At 48.2% G+C, this 18,039-nt stretch overlaps 1 protein-coding gene across 3 annotated transcripts in view; it reads left to right on the top strand.

The window, feature by feature from the left end:
- GBF1 (golgi brefeldin A resistant guanine nucleotide exchange factor 1) overlaps window positions 1–14,565 on the top strand; it is a 101,512-nt gene extending 86,947 nt beyond the window's left edge. For 2 of the 3 annotated variants that reach the window (XM_059821417.1, XM_059821415.1), the window contains exons 24-40: window positions 2,596–2,772; window positions 3,260–3,324; window positions 3,426–3,543; window positions 4,135–4,206; window positions 4,866–4,960; window positions 5,409–5,562; window positions 5,780–6,002; window positions 7,651–7,814; window positions 8,113–8,359; window positions 8,752–8,951; window positions 9,946–10,096; window positions 10,475–10,605; window positions 10,966–11,067; window positions 11,656–11,769; window positions 12,008–12,185; window positions 12,394–12,531; window positions 12,881–14,565. In XM_059821417.1, coding sequence (XP_059677400.1) covers window positions 2,596–2,772; window positions 3,260–3,324; window positions 3,426–3,543; window positions 4,135–4,206; window positions 4,866–4,960; window positions 5,409–5,562; window positions 5,780–6,002; window positions 7,651–7,814; window positions 8,113–8,359; window positions 8,752–8,951; window positions 9,946–10,096; window positions 10,475–10,605; window positions 10,966–11,067; window positions 11,656–11,769; window positions 12,008–12,185; window positions 12,394–12,531; window positions 12,881–13,164 — 2,613 coding nt within the window. In that variant the 3' untranslated portion in view covers window positions 13,165–14,565. The remainder of the gene's footprint in view (window positions 1–2,595; window positions 2,773–3,259; window positions 3,325–3,425; window positions 3,544–4,134; window positions 4,207–4,865; window positions 4,961–5,408; window positions 5,563–5,779; window positions 6,003–7,650; window positions 7,815–8,112; window positions 8,360–8,751; window positions 8,952–9,945; window positions 10,097–10,474; window positions 10,606–10,965; window positions 11,068–11,655; window positions 11,770–12,007; window positions 12,186–12,393; window positions 12,532–12,880) is intronic. The other variant, XM_059821414.1, reaches the window with a different exon arrangement.
- Window positions 14,566–18,039: the final 3,474 nt, after the last annotated feature.

Here is an 18,039-nt window from a genome sequence, read left to right on the forward strand (position 1 = left end):
CCTGTAATCAAGAGAGTGATCATCCATGATTCCAAGCAAGTTCATGCATTTCAGCTATTGAATATTCAGTTATAGAGCTTGTGCAGTGCCAAGAGGGACTGTTTTGTGAGCTTTTCTTCCGAAGTATAGGGGCTGTGCATCCACCCACCATAAAGGGGTTAGACAAACAAATGCTTTGAATTGTCGGTTGGTGTGTGGAGTCTTACAGTAAGATCGGCTGTTAGCCCCGCTTTTGGCAAGCCCTAAAGACCGTTTCCGTGGATTGTACTGTGAGTAAATTCAAGGTACGGTGGTCAGTGTAAGGGTTTTTTTGCCCAAATCTGTTTGTGTTACAGCGTCAGCCTGTTTTTCTCCAAGGTTTTTGATAGACTGTGTGGCACACAATGCTTTGTGCTAAGGAGAAGATGACAGCAACTCCTTTAAAGGGTCAGAACTCACAGAGAATCTCACAGCATTGCTCTTAGAACCAGTGCAAGACCCACAGTGAGCAGAATAGAATTGCCACACATACAAAAAAGGGAAACAAGATCATTCAAGACTGAAAGCATGGGAGTAAAAAGGCCAAGACAGGTGAATTTTTTTTTTTTTTTAAAATCCCTTGAAGGGACAGCAGAAAGGGAACAGTCCTGCAAATTAATCCAGTTAATGGAATTAGGCTGCAAGGAGATGGAGTTGTTTGGACTGGGCATTTTGTATGACTTACATTCTGGCATTGGTAGCAGTGAAAAAGTACCAGGCTGGATATTAAAAGACAAAGAAATCCCAAGCGGTGGCATTGCTTTAGATTCCCTTTTCCTTCACAGCTCACAACAGTAAAGATGAAATACTTGATCCTCTCCAGGCATACCAGACCTCGAGACTACCAGTAGATAACACAAGCAGAGGAATGCATGCCATGAAGCAACTGTTTGATACAGATTTACACAGTAGAAGCTACTAGAATAAGCCCTCAGAGGCACCAGCTATTGCCAGCTGCATCCCATCTAGTTGTGAGACTGGAATCTGGAGCAGTCCGAGGTCTGTGTAAATTAAGCAAGCATGTCTTTTGGTGATGAGGTAGAATCTGGGGCTTCTGGATCTGAAGGAGGCTGTGAGTTCTTATCTTTGGCCAGATTCCAAGTACACCAATTACTTTCTGCTGTCCTAAATTCCTGTAAAGCTTGGACACAGTAGTGGAATATGACAACTGAACAAATATTTGAGAGACAGTCTGGTGGAAGGGGAGAAGGAGGGGCTGCCTTCAGGGGCTGAGGAGACAAAACAAAGAGCAACTGTTAGAAAGCAAGGGAAGAATATCAAAGTGTCACTTAACTGCTAGTCACTTCCCAGGTCAGATCATCCTGGTGATCAGGCATCCTCTCCAAGTACTGCAATTGCTATGCGTGGCCACTTTAGTTGAAAGAGGAGGAATGGAAAGGAACATGAAGGGGGATTAAGTGATTTAAGAAGAGTGAGTGCCCCACTTCTTGATCCGCAGTTAGGACTCCTACTGACTCTATATAAGTAGTAGCAAAACCCCTGTGTGTTTTAATTCAGTGGTTGTGGCTTGTTGCCACAGTGCAAAACCAGGCATATTGTTGTTTGCACTCTGAGTCTTCAGTGATGTATGTATTCATGTGGTTTTCCATAGGAACAATGGAAAAAACAAACTGGTTGTCACATTTCTGCCAGACATGCAGATTGGCACTTCTAATGGAGTTCACCTCTAGATCAAGGACCCATTTTGATAATAGTTTCGCCAGCAGTCTGGCTGAAGCAAGAGCTAGTTTTTCTGAACTTCAGGTCTGGGATTGGAAGAGTCACATTTTCCATCCATCCTATCTCCTGTCTTCTCTCTCCTTTCTTAACAAAGGAATAAGTATGGGGTTTGTCCACATAAGCAAGAGAATGGCAAAGCCCATCTCTTGCCAAAAGGATCATTGCAGTGAGCTTAAGTAACTGCAGAAACACGGGGCATGTTACAGTGTCTAATACTAGCTCCCATGGTTTCTGGGTTTTTTGTTGTTTTGGCAGCATATACTTGGTTGGTTTAAATGAATTAGCACACTTTCTGTATTTTGAAAAGCTGTGAGTGCGTTGAACAGATTATGAGGAATTGTGATCCAGCAATTATTGGCAGAGACTGTATGTCAGGGTTCATCACTCATACTTTGAATCTTGCTGTTAAGTAGTGGTAGGAGTAGCTTTGCAAATCAGTAATGCTTTTGGCCATAGTATCCTTCTCTAACAGTAGAGCAGAGCAATTGCTGCTTCTGGAGATGTGGTACTTTTTGTAGAATGCATTGATCTTCGAATGAGTTCCCAGAGCAGAATAAATTAGTGTTAGTAAGTTTTCAGCAAGCACTTTCAAAATGTTCTGTGTTGTTGTCGTTCTTTGAGAGCTTATGTCTAGGTGGTTCAGTGATTCAGGTTGTATCAGGTAAGCCATCTTGTCCTTGTTTTTGTGCAAAGTGAATATGAGCTGAGGAGTTATCCAAGCATGGTACACAGAATTGTTGTCTTTCCTGTAACCGGTTCTGAACAGTCTGCCCTAATTTGTGTTGAAAAGAAAACATCTCTTACTGACTGATTGCCACCCCCTCTTCTTCCCTTCAGTCTATCGAGAACCTGCCCACTGTTTTTGGAAGTAATCCCAAGGCCCACATTGCAGCAAAGACTGTGTTTAACTTGGCCCATCACCATGGTGACATTCTGCGGGAGGGCTGGAAAAACATCGTGGAGGCCATGCTACAGCTTTTCCGAGCAGAGCTGCTGCCCAAGGCCATGGTGGAGGTAATAATAGCCGGCCCATGGGTAGTTGAAGAGTAGGGCAGTAGGAAGCTGGCTTTTTGTAGAACCGGTTCAAAGAGGAAGAGAGCTGTCTTGCAAAGGCCTGGCTTTCGTAAAGTGTGTACAGAGCTAGAAAGCCTGCAGAGGGTGTAGTGTTAGTTATGTGCAGGCTCCTGCTTCTTTTGTAGGGTTTCATTTTTTTTCTCATTTTACTTTTTGTTGGATTTGAGAAATTCCAGCATTCACTTTATTTGAACAGATTTTGAATACTGTGCAGAAGAGGGACATGCTTATAGGCACAGCATTGGTATTGCCAGATGGGGGTGACCCTTTACTGAAGGGGTGAGGGCGTGAAGAGCTGGGGTGACTGCCTACACATGGGCAGTTGGGTGTAGGGGTTCATCACTAAGTGAAACTTTACGGAGTTGGGGGGAAGACTACAAAGCAAGTAGACAATTGATCCATATACATTTTCTGGTCTGTCTTCCAGGTCGAAGACTTTGTGGATCCTAATGGCAAAATCTATCTGCAACGTGAGGAGACGCCATCTAACCGGTGAGTGGTGTCGATGGCCCAGACAGTCCTTTTTGTACCAAAGCTGGAGAATAATACAATTTCTTGTTTTCTTACTGATGCTTCTGTCTTCTGATTTGCAGTGGTGAATCTACAGTACTGAGTTTTGTTAGTTGGCTCAGTGGGACGGAGCAATCTGGTATGAGAGGGCCATCGACAGAGACACAGGAGGCAAAGCGAACGGCTCTGGAATGCATAAAGGTAAAATGCAGGCTGTAGAAGAACCTGCTTTTGTTCATGATGGCAGTACTATGTGGATAACAGGCAACAGAAGCATAAATATGCATGCTTCTAGGTAGTATTGCAGGTTCCAGAGGACTTGGGAATTGTAAGAAACTACAGAGGAGCGTATCTGCATTGACTGCTAAAGGGTCTTATATGCTGCTATGCACAAATGTAGTAACACATGAAAACAGGAATGATTCCCCACAAGAGGCTGGGATCTGCCCTTGGTATCACAGTCCTATAATTGAAGACAAATTAATAAATCCTCAAATGACTAATCTTTTCCAAGACAGTGTTAAAGTGTATGGTGCCAGCAAAATCTGAACCTGAGCTTTGAGCAGTGTGTGGACAGAGGAGTTATCTGTTAAAATCTGTCTAGCACAGATCAGGTCTGTTAAAGGTAATTGATGTTAAAGCAGTGAACTAGCTGGCAGGAGTTTTCTTCCAAGTAATTATGTTAAAGTCACTATCTGTATCTTTCCTGGGAACGTACTGTGTTTCTGGAGGATCTGTTTGTATGCCTTTCCGATCTGCCAGATGCACAGTTCTCTTTTCTGTCTTTTGCAGCAATGTGATCCTGAGAAGTTGATCACAGAAAGCAAATTCCTCCAACTTGAATCCCTCCAGGAGCTTATGAAGGTGAGAGAGATATTGGGTAAGGGATTGGACTGATGGTGGAACAAGTATGCTATACGTGATCATGGATATGTGCTGTGTACTCGCCTAGCTCTTTTGTCCCCAAAGGAGGTCTTGGACCTGTTTGGGATATGAAACCAGTCATTAGCTTAGCTGTTATATGTAACTTTGGTGCTGGCAGCCACAATTGCTTTAGTAGTAGAGGAAGACATTAAATTGTGGAATGCATTCTAAAAGTCTTGAGGAGGTCATGGTAAGTGTTTGAAAATATGTGTAGCTCTGTGTAGGAGCTTAAGGTTATGCTTTTTCATATTTTCTAGTGTGCTGTGTGCCTAATGAACGTTCTAAAAGGCCACCTCAGAGGCAAGGGCTGTACAGAAATATTTGACTGTGTGCCCCTGGGTAGTGTGGTACCTGGCTGCTGTGGGAGATGTAATAAGGCTGGACTCACTAGCCTTTGGGCTAGAGAAGCTCATCTCCCTGGGGGAGGGTAGTTACTTACCTGGTTCTGGTAGTGAGTTCTCAGGCTAGTGTGAAGTTTGAAACCGCTCCAGGGTGTGGAGTGCAGTTTTGCCCAGACTCAAAGCATTCTGTTGGTCCTCACTTGTCGGTCTCCCAATTTTGGGGGCTTGTGATTCACAAACATTTCCTGGCTTTTCTAGGCTCTAATCTCTGTGACTCCTGATGAGGAAACATACGATGAAGAGGATGCTGCCTTCTGCTTGGAGATGCTTCTGAGGATTGTGCTAGAGAACAGGTATGACCTTGAAATACATGCAGATTCACCGTAAATGTCCCTGCTTTACTGCAGCTGCTGCCTGGGTCCAGGGAATGAGTTCCTCATGTGCTTGATTTGCCAGCTGAAGCAGCATGTGGCTGTAATTTCAGGGCTTAGTGATTCCACTCTAGCATGTGCAACCAGAGGGGCTATTCGCCCATGAATTATTGCTTGATATCCTGAGATTTGGAGAACATAAACTAAACTCTGGAGGGAGAATTCTCCCACCTGATTGCTTTTCAAGTAATGAAGTAAATAAGAAATTTGACAGCTTTGTTGTTTCTATCTGTCTGTTCTTGTGTCTCCTGGCTGGAGTTTTTCATTGAAATGAAGAAATACCAGGTAGTCTGGAGTTCTAGGAGAGGCAGCTGGATCCTGCTTGTCTCATCTCCTTTCATCCTACCCTTTCCCTCCTTGCTGTGGCTAGGGATCGTGTGACTTGTGTCTGGCAAACTGTGCGAGACCATCTCTATCATCTCTGTGTCCATGCGATGGAGTTCTGCTTCTTGGTGGAGAGGGCAGTGGTGGGGCTGCTGAGACTGGCAATTCGGCTCCTTCGTCGGGAAGAAATCAGTGCACAGGTAAGGGATTTTTGAAGGTCAGCTACTGGGGTTTTGTGGCTACACCTGGCAACACAGGAAACCAACTGCTGTTGGATAGACCTACATTTAACCTGTCTGTGCTGCAGGTAACAACAAACAGCAGTTGTAAGTAGCTCTAAATAAATTAAGGGGGACTTTGCTGGAGAATAGAGTGTAAATAATAGGGTCTGTTATTCTTGTCTCCTTCTCTGGCCAGGTTCTCCTCTCATTACGTATCCTGCTCATGATGAAGCCAAATGTGCTGTCTAGAGTTAGCCATGAGGTTGCCTATGGCCTCCATGAACTCCTGAAGACCAATGCTGCCAATATTCACTCCGGGGATGACTGGTACACGCTCTTCACCCTCCTGGAGTGTATTGGGTCTGGGGTGAAGCCGCCTGCAGCCCTGCAGGTTACAGCAAGGGCAGATAACGACACAGGTAAGACAGGCCAGCTTTTGCTAGGAAATCTGATGCCTGCCTGCCAGATAAGCAGCTGCTTCCTCAAGCTTTTCAATTAGCAAAGGGGACTGCAAGAAAACAAAGCTGATATTAAACTACATTAGCAAGATTAAAGACCAGCACCTGCTGTTCACTCCTACCCCATGGTCTGTCCCTGTCTCTACTCTGCCATCTCTTCCTACTCAGTGAGCAGCAATCCAGGTGCTAGTCCCTGGGGGAGCAGTGGGAGGAAAACTGATACCAGTTGTAGCAGCTGTAGAAGGTCTTTGCACTACCCAGGGAGCATTTTCTGCTGGTTGTGGTCTGGTGCCTTGGGTAATACAGCCTTAATCTCTCATCTGGGTGTGTAATGTAAACCCAGCTGTTGTTCCTGTCATACTTGCTGCTTTTGTGCGACTGACTTCGTTTTGTCCCCTTTTTAAGGATCTTATGACGGGAGTTTTCTTTAAAATTCTGTTTCCAAATCCATTTGTGTTCAGCGTGCCTGAACCATTCCCACAAGACCAACTCACTATTTCCCATTTCTCTTGATTTTGTTAGAAAGACGGTCTTTTCAGCAAACTGTTCCTGTTTTGCTTTAGCCAGCTGGCAATGTATTTGAGGCTGACAGCTTCAGACTTTTAAAGCAAACAGCAAGAAAAAACTTTTCCAGAAGCCTTTGTTTTCCTCTTTGCTTTTCTAGAACTTCCTTGCTAGGTTCTGATGCTTTGTGCTAGATAGATGGGAGAAACCTGATTTTGCAAAACCCCTATGGCCTTTGCCTTCTGGGCTAATGCTGGGCTGTCTTCTCCCGTCTCTCTTTTTTTTTTTTATAACTGCTTCTGTCTCTGCTGATTGAGCAAACTACTTGACTGTGGCACCTTGCACATCAGAACATTAGTTCTCTTTACCTTTCTGAAAATGTTTGGTGCACTGTGTTCACAGCAAGTCTGTTTCTCTGCTAGTGAGTTTCTAGGTGTTGTTGAATGATGGGGAGAATGACTTTTTGCTTCTAAACAATGTAATATCAGTAGGTTAAATCTGGCCCTTGCAAAGATTTCTGTGCTTGGGACATGTGAAACTTATGGTTATCCTAAAGGTCAGGGAAGGTAGATCTGACAGGTGTGGAACACGCTAATGTAGATTGTTCATGAGAAAGACTTTACCAGCATTAGTGTGGAGCTGAGTGACCTCAGAGGCCCTACGTGAGTCATGTCGTTCTGTGTTGTGCTTTTGGAGTTGTCTTGGCTGAACCTGGCACCTCGCAGTAGTTCTTAAAAGTGTGTGGTACATCTGATTCTTCCCCCAGGGTCAGAGCATTGGACTTCCTGCCCTTTTTAAAATCCATGGTCACGCTGACAAGTGACATAGAGGATGGAAAGCCCCTTCCCTCTGAAGGGGAAGGCCAAACATACAGGGGATAAACAGTGTCAAAGATCTGTTTCCTGCTGTCTCCTGTGCATGCTCCTGTCATAGTTGTTCTTCCTCTCACAGGAGGAGAGGCCTGGCCCAGTTTCTTCCAGGGCCCACTGGTGGTTCCTAGCTGATGCTGATCTGACTAATCTGGATTGCTTCTCCCTTATCCACAGCTAGTCTTCCAAGTTCTTGATTTAACTTTGATCTAAAACCCATGCCTTCTGTCTTGAAGGTGCTCAGTCAGACAGTGAGGTCTCCTCCTCCTGTCATCCAAGTGACATGAGCTTGGACCGTGGCTACACCTCTGATTCGGAAGTGTACACAGACCACGGGAAGCCAGGCAAGATGCATCGCTCGGTGACAGACGTGGATGTCATGAACAGTGGCTGGCTAGTGGTGAGTAGCCAATGGGCTTCTGGTGCCTGAAGAAGACTACTTCTAGCATGGTTGTGGGCAGAGGGTGTGGTAGGGAGAGAAAGAACAAGACAGTAGAAAAGAGCTAAGATGAGCTGACAGTGTCAAGGGGGGATGGGGAGGAGATGCAGAGGGAGAGGAGAAAGCTTGGAGGCAAATGAGGAAGAAAGGCAAATGGATCCTACAGAAACATTACCTGTTGGCTACAGAAGAAAGGCCCTTTCAGTGTGTACGTGAGGTGCTGCTTGTTATGCTACTCTGTCCTGCTACCCCCTTGCAGGTGGGGAAAGATGACATCGACACCTCCAGATCTACTGCTGGGCTCAGCAGGCTGGGGCCATCTCCTCTTGTCAACCAGTACAGCCTGACTGTGGGGCTGGATTTGGGCCCACATGACACAAAGTCTCTCATGAAGTGCGTAGAGTCCCTGTCGTTCATCGTGCGAGATGCTGCCCATGTTACACCTGAGAACTTTGAGCTCTGCGTCAAAACCATCCGCATCTTTGTGGAGGCAAGCTTGAATGGGGGTAAGATGGCCCTTGGTTTGACAATCACGATTGGGCTTGGGGTGGCTAGTCAGCAAGAATTGTGAAGTATACTGTCAGGGAACAAGTCCCCAAGCCCCAGAAAATGGTCTGCTATGAGGAAAGTGTCTGGGCTCCTGCTGGCAGCAGGGACCTTATTCTTATCCCTCTCTGGGATGGAGGGGAGGTCTGGAGCTGATGTGGAGGTAGCAGTATCAGCTGTTGCTGAAGGCTGTTCCTGAGGGGTGCTGGGTACCTCTTCAAGCAGGTAGTTGTCATTTCACAGGACAGGACCCTTGCTGGGGATATCAAAAGGTGGCTGCTGCGTGTGTTGAAAGGCAGAAAATTTTATGGTGGAATGTGTATATGGTATGTTGCTGCCTTTCACTTTCTAGGCTACAAGTCCCAGGAGAAGAGGGGGAAGAGCCACAGGTATGACAGTAAATCCAGTCGGTTAAAAAAAAAGCCAAAGGAGAGCTCCACACGGCGATCACGGGTCTTGAGCCAGCACCAGGCACACACACACAGTGATGAGGACGAAGATGAGAGCATCCCTGCTAGCTACCACACTGTGTCTTTACAGGTTAGTCAGGACGTAAGTATAGCAAGGATTTCCTCCTCTCCTTTCCCATACTCAGGGCCTTGCTAGGGAGTCACTGGGATTCCTCATGGGGAGAGGTGGGGCTGCATCCTGGGTTAGTGGGCACCGGATGGCAGAGGGTGGCTTTGGTGGCAGCGTGTGGTTCTGCAGTGAAATGGGAAGACTGCGATTTGGACAGGCAAAAGCAGAATAGCAGTGGAGAGAAGTCCTCTGAAAAGCAAGGAGGGGTGGGGTCTGGAGCTGTGAGTCACTATAGTATGTAAGATGGATGTGGATCAAGGGCATTTGGAGGCTTGAGGTTCATGTAGGATTAGTGGGGAGTCTGACAGGGCACCTGAGCTTGTGGAGAGGGGAAAGCCCTGTGGGCTGAGGCACTGGGAATTCAAGTACAGAGGACTGGGATGAGGGAGTCATTTCTCTTTCCCGCTGGTACTCCAAAGGTGTGAAGGCACAGGCCTGCTGACTGCCAGGCTGTTGGGCCTCAGTTCAGTAATAAAATGACTAGAATACTGTCATTTGCCTATAGAGAGCTGTTCTGAGGGAACTTTGCTTGTGCTTCATGCTTTTTTTTTTTTTGAAAAAAAAAAACCCCAAAACAAAACAAAAAAAGGTTGCAGAGAGTTGTCCCTGGACAGCATAGCTGAATCACTGGGTTTCTCCTTCTGCCTGGGAGAGTCAGTGCTCTGTGCCAGGAAAGGCTCCATTCTTTCTTCTGGCAGGATTGGGATGCTGTTCCTCGAAGATGGGATTGACATGGCTACTGAATTGACACAAATCTTTCTGAAGATGCCTGGCACTTGACCGCTTAGGGAGGGCACAGACAGCAGGGCCTGACACCATCTGCATAGCTATCCGTGGTTATGTACATACAGGAAGCAGGCTTGAGTAGCTGTGAGCCTTTTCGCATTGCTTTGGGGAAGAGCGGAGACCTGGGTTGCTTCAAAAGTTAAAGTCCTGTGTTTTGCTTAACATGATGCTTAACTTGCAGCTCCTGGACCTCATGCACACCTTGCACACAAGAGCAGCCACCATCTACAGCTCCTGGGCAGAGGAGCAACGCCATCTAGAGACAGCAGGAAGGAAAATCGAAGCAGATTCCCGAACACTGTGGTCCAACTGCTGGTGTCCTTTGCTACAGGGTAAAGCCATCCCCTTGTGACGAGAGTGAGCAGAGACACTTGCAAAATGATGGCAGCACTCAGGAAAGTTGAGGAGCCAAGAACTAACTGCAGAAAGCAGGTGGAGGTTGTTTTTAGGGTCTGCTGTAATTGAAAAATAACTTGAATCAGATCTGGAAAGGTATCTTTAGCATGAGTTAGCTGCCTGCTTGCTTCTGAACCTGACAGTAGATTCCCAGTCTGCAGCCTGGAACAAGTATAATTCTTTCTTTTTTTTTCTTTTTTTTTTTTTTTTCCCCCAGAGGGTCTTTGATCTTCATTAGACTTTTTACCCTACACTGGGGAAGTGGGGATGTGACACTTTCTCTGTGGGCTTTGCCCTGAATCCCTCTCTTGCAGGTATTGCTTGGCTGTGCTGTGATGCCCGACGCCAGGTACGGATGCAGGCACTCACTTACTTGCAGCGGGCCCTCCTCGTGCATGACCTGCAGGCCCTGGATGCCCTGGAATGGGAGTCCTGCTTCAACAAGGTAACCTCCTGGCTGGGCTGGGCATGTAGGCAGGACAGCATTGTCATGAAGAGCAAAGCTGTGTGCGGGAGTGGCAGACTGGTGTCCTACTTTAGCTCTGTCTTCTTGCAGCTTGTTAACCACAACAGACAAGGCGTTTCCTACTCTGATCCTGTGAAAAGTTCCTCTCTGCTTAGGCTTCTGACAGAACCCCTTGGAGTATTGAAGTGAATCCACTCATTTCCACTTCCCATTGCTTCTCCCATGCTCTCTGCCTAGAAACCACCAGTCCCAAAAGCCAGCTCCTTCCTGTAAGGCTGTCTACGCAACTCTCATCAGTCATTTTTCAGCTCTGAAATATCAATGTGTCTGATCCAACAGGTGCTGTTCCCTCTGCTAACCAAGCTACTTGAGAACATCAGCCCAGCTGACGTTGGTGGGATGGAAGAAACTAGGATGAGAGCCTCAACGCTACTCTCCAAGGTGAGCATGCTTCTGCTGCCTGAAAGTTCAGAGGAAATCGTGTGCCTCAAGAAAACCACTGTTCGCTGTATTAGCTTCTCAGCATCTCTGATCTGAATAGGTGTCAGTTTGCTAGTTTGACTGTCTTCAGTGCTGGGCTTCTCCACCACCTTCTGCTGTTGGGACATGCCTTCTTTCCAGAACTGTCTCCATGATCCTGGCAACTTCAGAAGAGTTGTCAGGAAGGAGTTTGTGACTTTATGAAAGATGGAGAGAGAAGTATTTCACTTGACATCAGTTGAAGACAGTTTGTTCTAGCGGTGAAATGATGCATGTCACAAGCTGATAGTACTGACTGAAGGCAGAGAGTCTGGAACGGCTGGAAGACAAGGTGATGCAGACTGCCGTGGCCTCATGCAAAGGAGACAAGATCCACTCCTCTACGTATGCAGCTCAGAAGAGTGGAGGCCTCTGGTGTCCTCAGGCTGGGCCTGTGCGTGCTCCTAGCCTGCCACAAGGAAGGGGAATTCCAGATTTGCAAGACCAGCTTGTCAAGCTATGAGCAGCAGCCCTGATACTACTTGTTGACAGTAGTTGTGTTTTTTCTAGGTGTTCCTACAGCATCTCTCCCCACTGCTCTCACTGACCACCTTTGCTGCCCTGTGGCTGACGATCCTGGACTTCATGGACAAATACATGCATGCTGGCTCCAGTGACTTACTGGTAAGGTGCTGAAAGTGATGCTGCAGTGCTTTGAACAATCATTCATCGGTTTTAACTTTCTAAACTTGAAAGGTGTTTTGATTTGTGTTTTTTTAACCTTTTAATCCTTCCAAAACCATTTTGTTCTATGGTCTCTCCCCTTGGCCTCTGTTTCCAAGGCAGCCCATCGGCAGTTTTGAGCTTTTGTTCATTGCTCTATGTCCATTCTCTGTGTCCTGAGGAGTGTCTCTGATTACAGCTGGAGGCCATCCCAGAGTCTCTGAAGAATATGCTGCTTGTAATGGATACGGCTGGGATATTCCACAGCGCTGACTCACGGACGGGATACTCAGATCTCTGGGAGATCACCTGGGAGCGGATTGACTGTTTCTTACCTAGGCTGCGGGATGAGCTCTTCAAACAGACAGTCATCCAAGGTACGAGGGGCTGGGAAACCTTAAGAAAACAGGTCTTGGACCCAGTGTTTCCACCTTGTCCAGTACCCAGCTGCCATAGTGCCTGGATGCTGATGAAATGATAGTTGCAGGAGTCTGTGGGAGCTTGGCACAAGGAGGGCAAACTGAGGGTGGGCAAAAGGAGTGAGCAAACTGGTGTGTGGGCTCACTGCTTGTTTTGTTTTCCTAGATCCTGTCCCTAGCATACCAATGGAGCAGCAGCATCAGAAATCAATAGTGTCTGCCCTGCCCCCTTCTCCTGCAGGGGATGTGAGACCAGCCACCCACCTGGCTCCTTTGGAGAAGCCCTGTGAACTAGGTGCTAGTGGTGAGTCCTGTTTTCTTCTTGCTGGAATCATCTTCCCAGCACGGTGGCATGGATCTGCTTTTCCTTGGTTTACCATGATCTACCCTGACCAGACCTCTGGTGTTGTGGAACTGTTGTGCTTCCAAATGGGTGGGTTGTGGCCTTCTTGCTGAGGTTATTGGGATGGGCAGAGGTTGGGGCAGAATGCCTGTGATCAGCGCCTGCTCCTTAGGGCCTCGTATGAAGGTATGTGAAAGGGGCAAGCCTGAAAACGCCCCTGAGTTGATCTTCAGCCCTGCTTAGCTTTGAGCTGAAAGGTGACTTTGTCAGGGCCTGTGTAAGGATGTATTTTGTCTCTTTCTTTTTCCAGAGTCTGAGAGAGCCACTGCACCTGCCTCACCCACCATCAGCAGCTCTGCCCCTCCTTTCCCAGCATCAGCTCCAACAAAGACAAGCCCCGTTACAGACATACCTCCTACAACAGCACAGCCACCACTGATCCTGCAGCCTCTTGCCTCTCCCCTGCAGGTTGGGGTGCCACCTATGACTCTTCCAATCATTCTCAACCCAGCCCTAATTGAAGCCACCTCTCCTGTTCCCCTCTTAGCTACTCCACGGCCCACTGACCCCATGACAACCTCTGAAGTCAATTAGTTTGAGGGTGTCTGAGGACTGTCTGCTGAGGAAGCTCTGTGGGTGGAGGATGCTGGCCAAATGTCTTCTGGTAGTGGGCATGTTTGTTCTAGAAGATGATGCTAACCTGAGCAGAAGGGCTGCTGCCACAACCCCCCTGGAGCACGTCACATTCTGCTCCCTTCTTGTGGCAACCACCTAGAAATCCGCCTAGAAATCCCTGTCGTCTTGGAGGGGTGCCCGGTTCCACTTGACCAGTCTCCTTCCTGCCTTCACAATCTCAGGGGCCAGGTAGTGCCCACACTCAGCAGCCTGGGACCAAGCTGCCACCAGTTCATCTGGTGAAGAGGGAAAACTCTTTGATGTCACACCAGAGAGGGGCTGCAGTACAGGACCACCTCTCAGATTATTCGGTCCAGTCCCTGGACAATTCCCCAGCCATTCCCTAGCTTTCCTGCCCATGCTTCTGGTCACAGTGCTTTGTTTGGGCTCTGGGCATGCCTGGGTTCAGCAGGTTGAGAATTTTGTGTAGACATGTTGATTGCTTACAGTGTAGCTCCCAGCTTGCTACATAGGGTTTCTTGTCTGCTGTAGCCACATGCTCTCCTTCTGCAGCATGTATCACAGCAATCCCCATGCCAGATAGGGAGTAGGCAGCAGGGGAGTCTGGTAGGGGCAGCACTGCTTTCCTCCCTCCTTCTGTAAATGTAATCAGGCTTTCTGGTTGGAGAGAGCAAATTCAGAAGGCTCTGCCTGGTTGAACAGAAGAGAAGGAAATGCAGAGTCCAGTGAGCTGAGAGCAGAATACCATGGCTGTCTCAAACAGCGCTTGGGGAGCCACTCCCACGGGACGTACAGCACTGCTGTGTTGTCCACCACTCGCTACATTGGCCTCTTGGTGTCCAGCCCCATTCCTTAGGAGAACATCCTCTTCAGCTAGAGAAGATGTGGGGATCTGTGGCACCTGCTGACAGATGCCCAGCAAGTCTGCTGTGCTTTCGCTTGGAAGCTCTGCGGAGATTGCACACTTCTGCATCTTCTAGTTGTTGGGAGTCCACCTTCTCCACCTAGTACGTCCCTGCAGCTGAGGCCCTGGTAGTCATTCTTGTGCTTCTGCCTTGCAGCAAGGATGTCCCGCTCTTCCACCCCCTCATGCCCAGAGCAGAGCTGGCTGCTTGGCAAGTGCTGTATCTCTGTTCTTCCTCCTCTCCTCTCTCAGTTAGTTGGCTAAATTCTCAATGATACCAATCTTGGAAATCCCACTGGTGACTGGGAGGGGCATGGGCATGACTCCAACCCAGCGTATACTATACTGAGAGGAACTTACAGTTGGGGTGGGAGTACAACCAGTGTACATATAGAGTAAATGGCTACAAATCAAATGGACTTTTTACAGTGTAATAAATACATCCTGTAAATGAATGCTCCAGTGTTGCACTCCTTTTCTGTTGTGGTTCTGCGGCTCAGAGCTTTGGGAAGAGTGGAGTTAATTTGTCAAGATGCTGTGCCCAGCTGCCAGCCCCCTGGCTTGGTATACGAGGATTCTCCAACAGAGTGCTCTCTCTGTGGGGAGTGCAGAAGGACTTGGCCTTAACAAATGGTCAGCTTATGGGCGTGCTGCAGTGGAGGTTGGCCATCAAGGGGCTAAGGAGAAATGGTTCCCATCATGGGCAAAGCAGAGCTGTAACAGCGAGATTGCTCTTGCTTCTGGCAAGAAGTGTCGGCTGTAAAATTTCTGGTGCTATGTTGGTGTGTGCTCATGCACCGCCAGGAGTGAGGGCAGAGCCTAGGGCTGAGGAGCAGGTGCCCTGCGGTATCTCGGCATGCAGCTGGAACACAGATCTCGGTGACAACCTGGCTGGCTTTGGAGAAAGGAGCATTTTCTGTCTGGTGAGGAAGAAATCCTCGTTTCCACTGACAGGACTTGGACTTGGAGAGGGCATGAGAGATCCTGGTCTCTTCCAGGGCTAATGCTTGCCATGGATATGGATAACCACATGTACTTCCCTCCTGGTATTTTCTACTTTATCTTGTGGCAAGATCCACACAGTGCCACAGTGTCCTCAGAGCTGCATGAGGCACCAATGCCTTCCCTATTACGATTCCAAGAGACTCCTACAGGCTTGATAAGGGGCTGAAAACTTGGAGTTTGTTTGAATTGCATGAGCAAAGGTCTAAATATTGCATAATGGAAGAGTAATGTACATACTAGGAAAGTTCTGTTAATAAATCCTCGTTCCCTTACCCCATTTCCACCATTCCTGGAATATTTTCACTGCTGCAGCCTTCTCTTCCTCACCCTCCACTGCTTCCAGATTGTGTCCTTCCAGCCCTTAGATGTTTTCGTTTATGTATTTGAATTCTTGTGCTGCCCATGGCCCTTCTGTATGCAGCCCACCTCTCTGTCTTGTATTTCCGAGCCCTCACTTCTATTTACAGCTCTGTTTTTCTGAGCTGTCTCCAAAATGCTTGCTGAAACCTTTTAGATGATTAACTCTCTGTAAACCATTGCTCAATTGTCAAGGGCCTGGATGTCAGCAGTACTGCCCTCTGATCCCCGGATGGTCCTTCGACTTCTTGGAGTGGTGTCAGCTAATGGCAAAGCCCAGTTTTTCCTGCTGCCTTCAGATAGTTGTTTGGGGGATGCTATGTTTTAAACTGTGTTTGCAAACTCAGTTTTTACTGAGAGCGTTACATCTTAATTCAGGCAATTGCGGTGCAAAGCAAAAGCCACCCGAGGAAACTGCAGGAAGCGGGACTGGAATGGAAAGAATGTCGGCTGGAAAGACAGACAGAATTGCACTTAAAACAGTTTTCACTAGACTGTAAATAGAAATGGACTGGAAAACTAGAAAAAAATTCTTTGAATGTTGTTCGGATTTTGCAGTAATGAGGTTTCATGTGTTAGAGAGAAAAAAATGACAGGGAAGGTGTTTGAAGTGAATCAGAATCAACTGACAGGTAGCGTGTGCTGTGATACATATTTTTATCGATAAGTCTCTTGAACTCTATTTGTAACTTAAATTACATAAGACAGTCATACTACCAGCAGCTGTTGGTGAGGAGCTGTGTTCACAACACTACCCTTCAGGTTTGTCCCACGATACACTTTTTCTGGTCTTGGACTTCTTTCTTGTTTTTACGGGTCTGGCTCACTGGTTTCAAGAGGAGGCTGGACAGACGTCACCCTGGCTTGGATTTATGTACCTCTTCTGTTCCTATTTATATGAAGAACTTCCACTGCTGAAACAGAATAGAAGTAAGTTTTAATGCTAATAATGCTTTAGCATGTGTCGGTAGGCCGTGTTACTGTGGAGCTGGTGTTTTCCTCATTGGTGTGAAGCTTCCTAGAGGGAGAAAGCCCTATGGCATGTAAAACATGAGCTTGGCACTGAAACTTGTGAAACTGAAGCAATGCTGCTTTTTGGTTCAGTTTTTACATTGAATCTGAGCGTCTTCAGAAGACCTGGTCTGTAGGAAAGATTTCAGTGAAGTGTCTTCCAACAGTGAGCTGGCTTTTTTAGAAGTTACCCTCGCTCCTAGAAATGGCAGCTGTTGAACTCCTCTGGAAAAATCTGTCACAGAGCCTGTGCCCTGCTCCTTTGCCCCACCTGTGCGGAAGGCAGCCCAGCAGGGTTTGTACTGCTTGCCCCGTGGCCTGGGAGCAATCTGAGCCCTACTAAGGCTGCTGGAGGCAGCAGCAGCTGTGCTGCTGGCCCAGCGCCTGCTGCCCTGGCCGGCATTGTTCCCACCACTGTCCGTCCGCACGCCCGTGGGGGCTGCCGGGAGAGGAAGGGCCAGGCCTGCTGTCTGCTGGTGGACAGAAATTCAGGGGCCAGCTTTGGGAGCATGACTGGCTCGGGAGTAAAGTTCTGGAGTGCAGTTCCTGCAGCGAAAGGTCAGGGAACTGACGTGCTGAACAGCAAGGAGAGACCCTGGGCCTGGGAGGAGGCTGCCCGGAACGCGATTCAATGCATAAGAAGATGAGCTCCCCCGAGACTACAGGTCCCAGTGTGCAATACTACTCCTCCAGTTGCATAACCTGCACCCTGGCCCAGGCGAGGCGGTGGGCAGCGGGAGCTCCTCAGCCACGCAGGCCAGGGCAGGTGCTATTCCCAGGCAGCGGCTCTCCGCAGGAGGCAGCAGGAAGGTGCAGGCTTCTTGAGCACCAGCTGCTCCAGGGCCCCAGAGGTGCATGCACCCTTTGGCTACGCTGGATGTTTTGGAATGTGCAAACATAGGTCCCCAAGCAGCCCTGGGGTGGGAGGGTGGGTTATTGTTGAGTTACGGATAGGGAAATAGGGCTGCTGTGGCCTTGCCACAGCCTGGCTGCTCTGCCGGGGGAAGTCGTGCTTCCTCTTCTCTTTTCAAGTTTTCCATGTAAGAAAAATAGAAATGTCTCTGGGCACCAGGGTGGGTGGGTGGCTGCTAAACTTAATCCCTAGTTGAGCTATTTGTAGAAAGTGTCCGGGAAAGGAGAGGTCAGGCTAACCGGGTTGGGACGGTGTGTGAGGGCGGTGTGTGAGAGCGGTGGCTGGCAGTGTGTGAGGCAGCCCAGGTGAGAGCGCAAGATCAGTCATTGCAGGAGTGCAAACTGAGCCTTGTCCTCAGGAGGGAAGGCTGAGCCCATGTTAACCCTCTTCCCATGAGGAAGAAGAGGGGATTGAGCAGGGTCTTCTGTGCTCTGCCATTACCTGGAGCTGCACCTCCTGCTTCACCCTGCACTGAGACAGTGCCCTTTGGGCCACGCTTGCTGGAGGGGCCCACGGCCTCGTGGACATGGGCACAGGGATGGTGTCTGGGGCAGAGAGAGCATCCTCTGGGGCTGGGGCGGGAGGTGAGTCCCCAGCAGCCTGCAGCCAGCTGCTGCTGTCCCATTCAGGCTTGGCAAAGGCT

This window comes from Gavia stellata, chromosome 9, assembly GCF_030936135.1.
Source record: "Gavia stellata isolate bGavSte3 chromosome 9, bGavSte3.hap2, whole genome shotgun sequence".
NCBI lineage: Eukaryota > Metazoa > Chordata > Aves > Gaviiformes > Gaviidae > Gavia > Gavia stellata.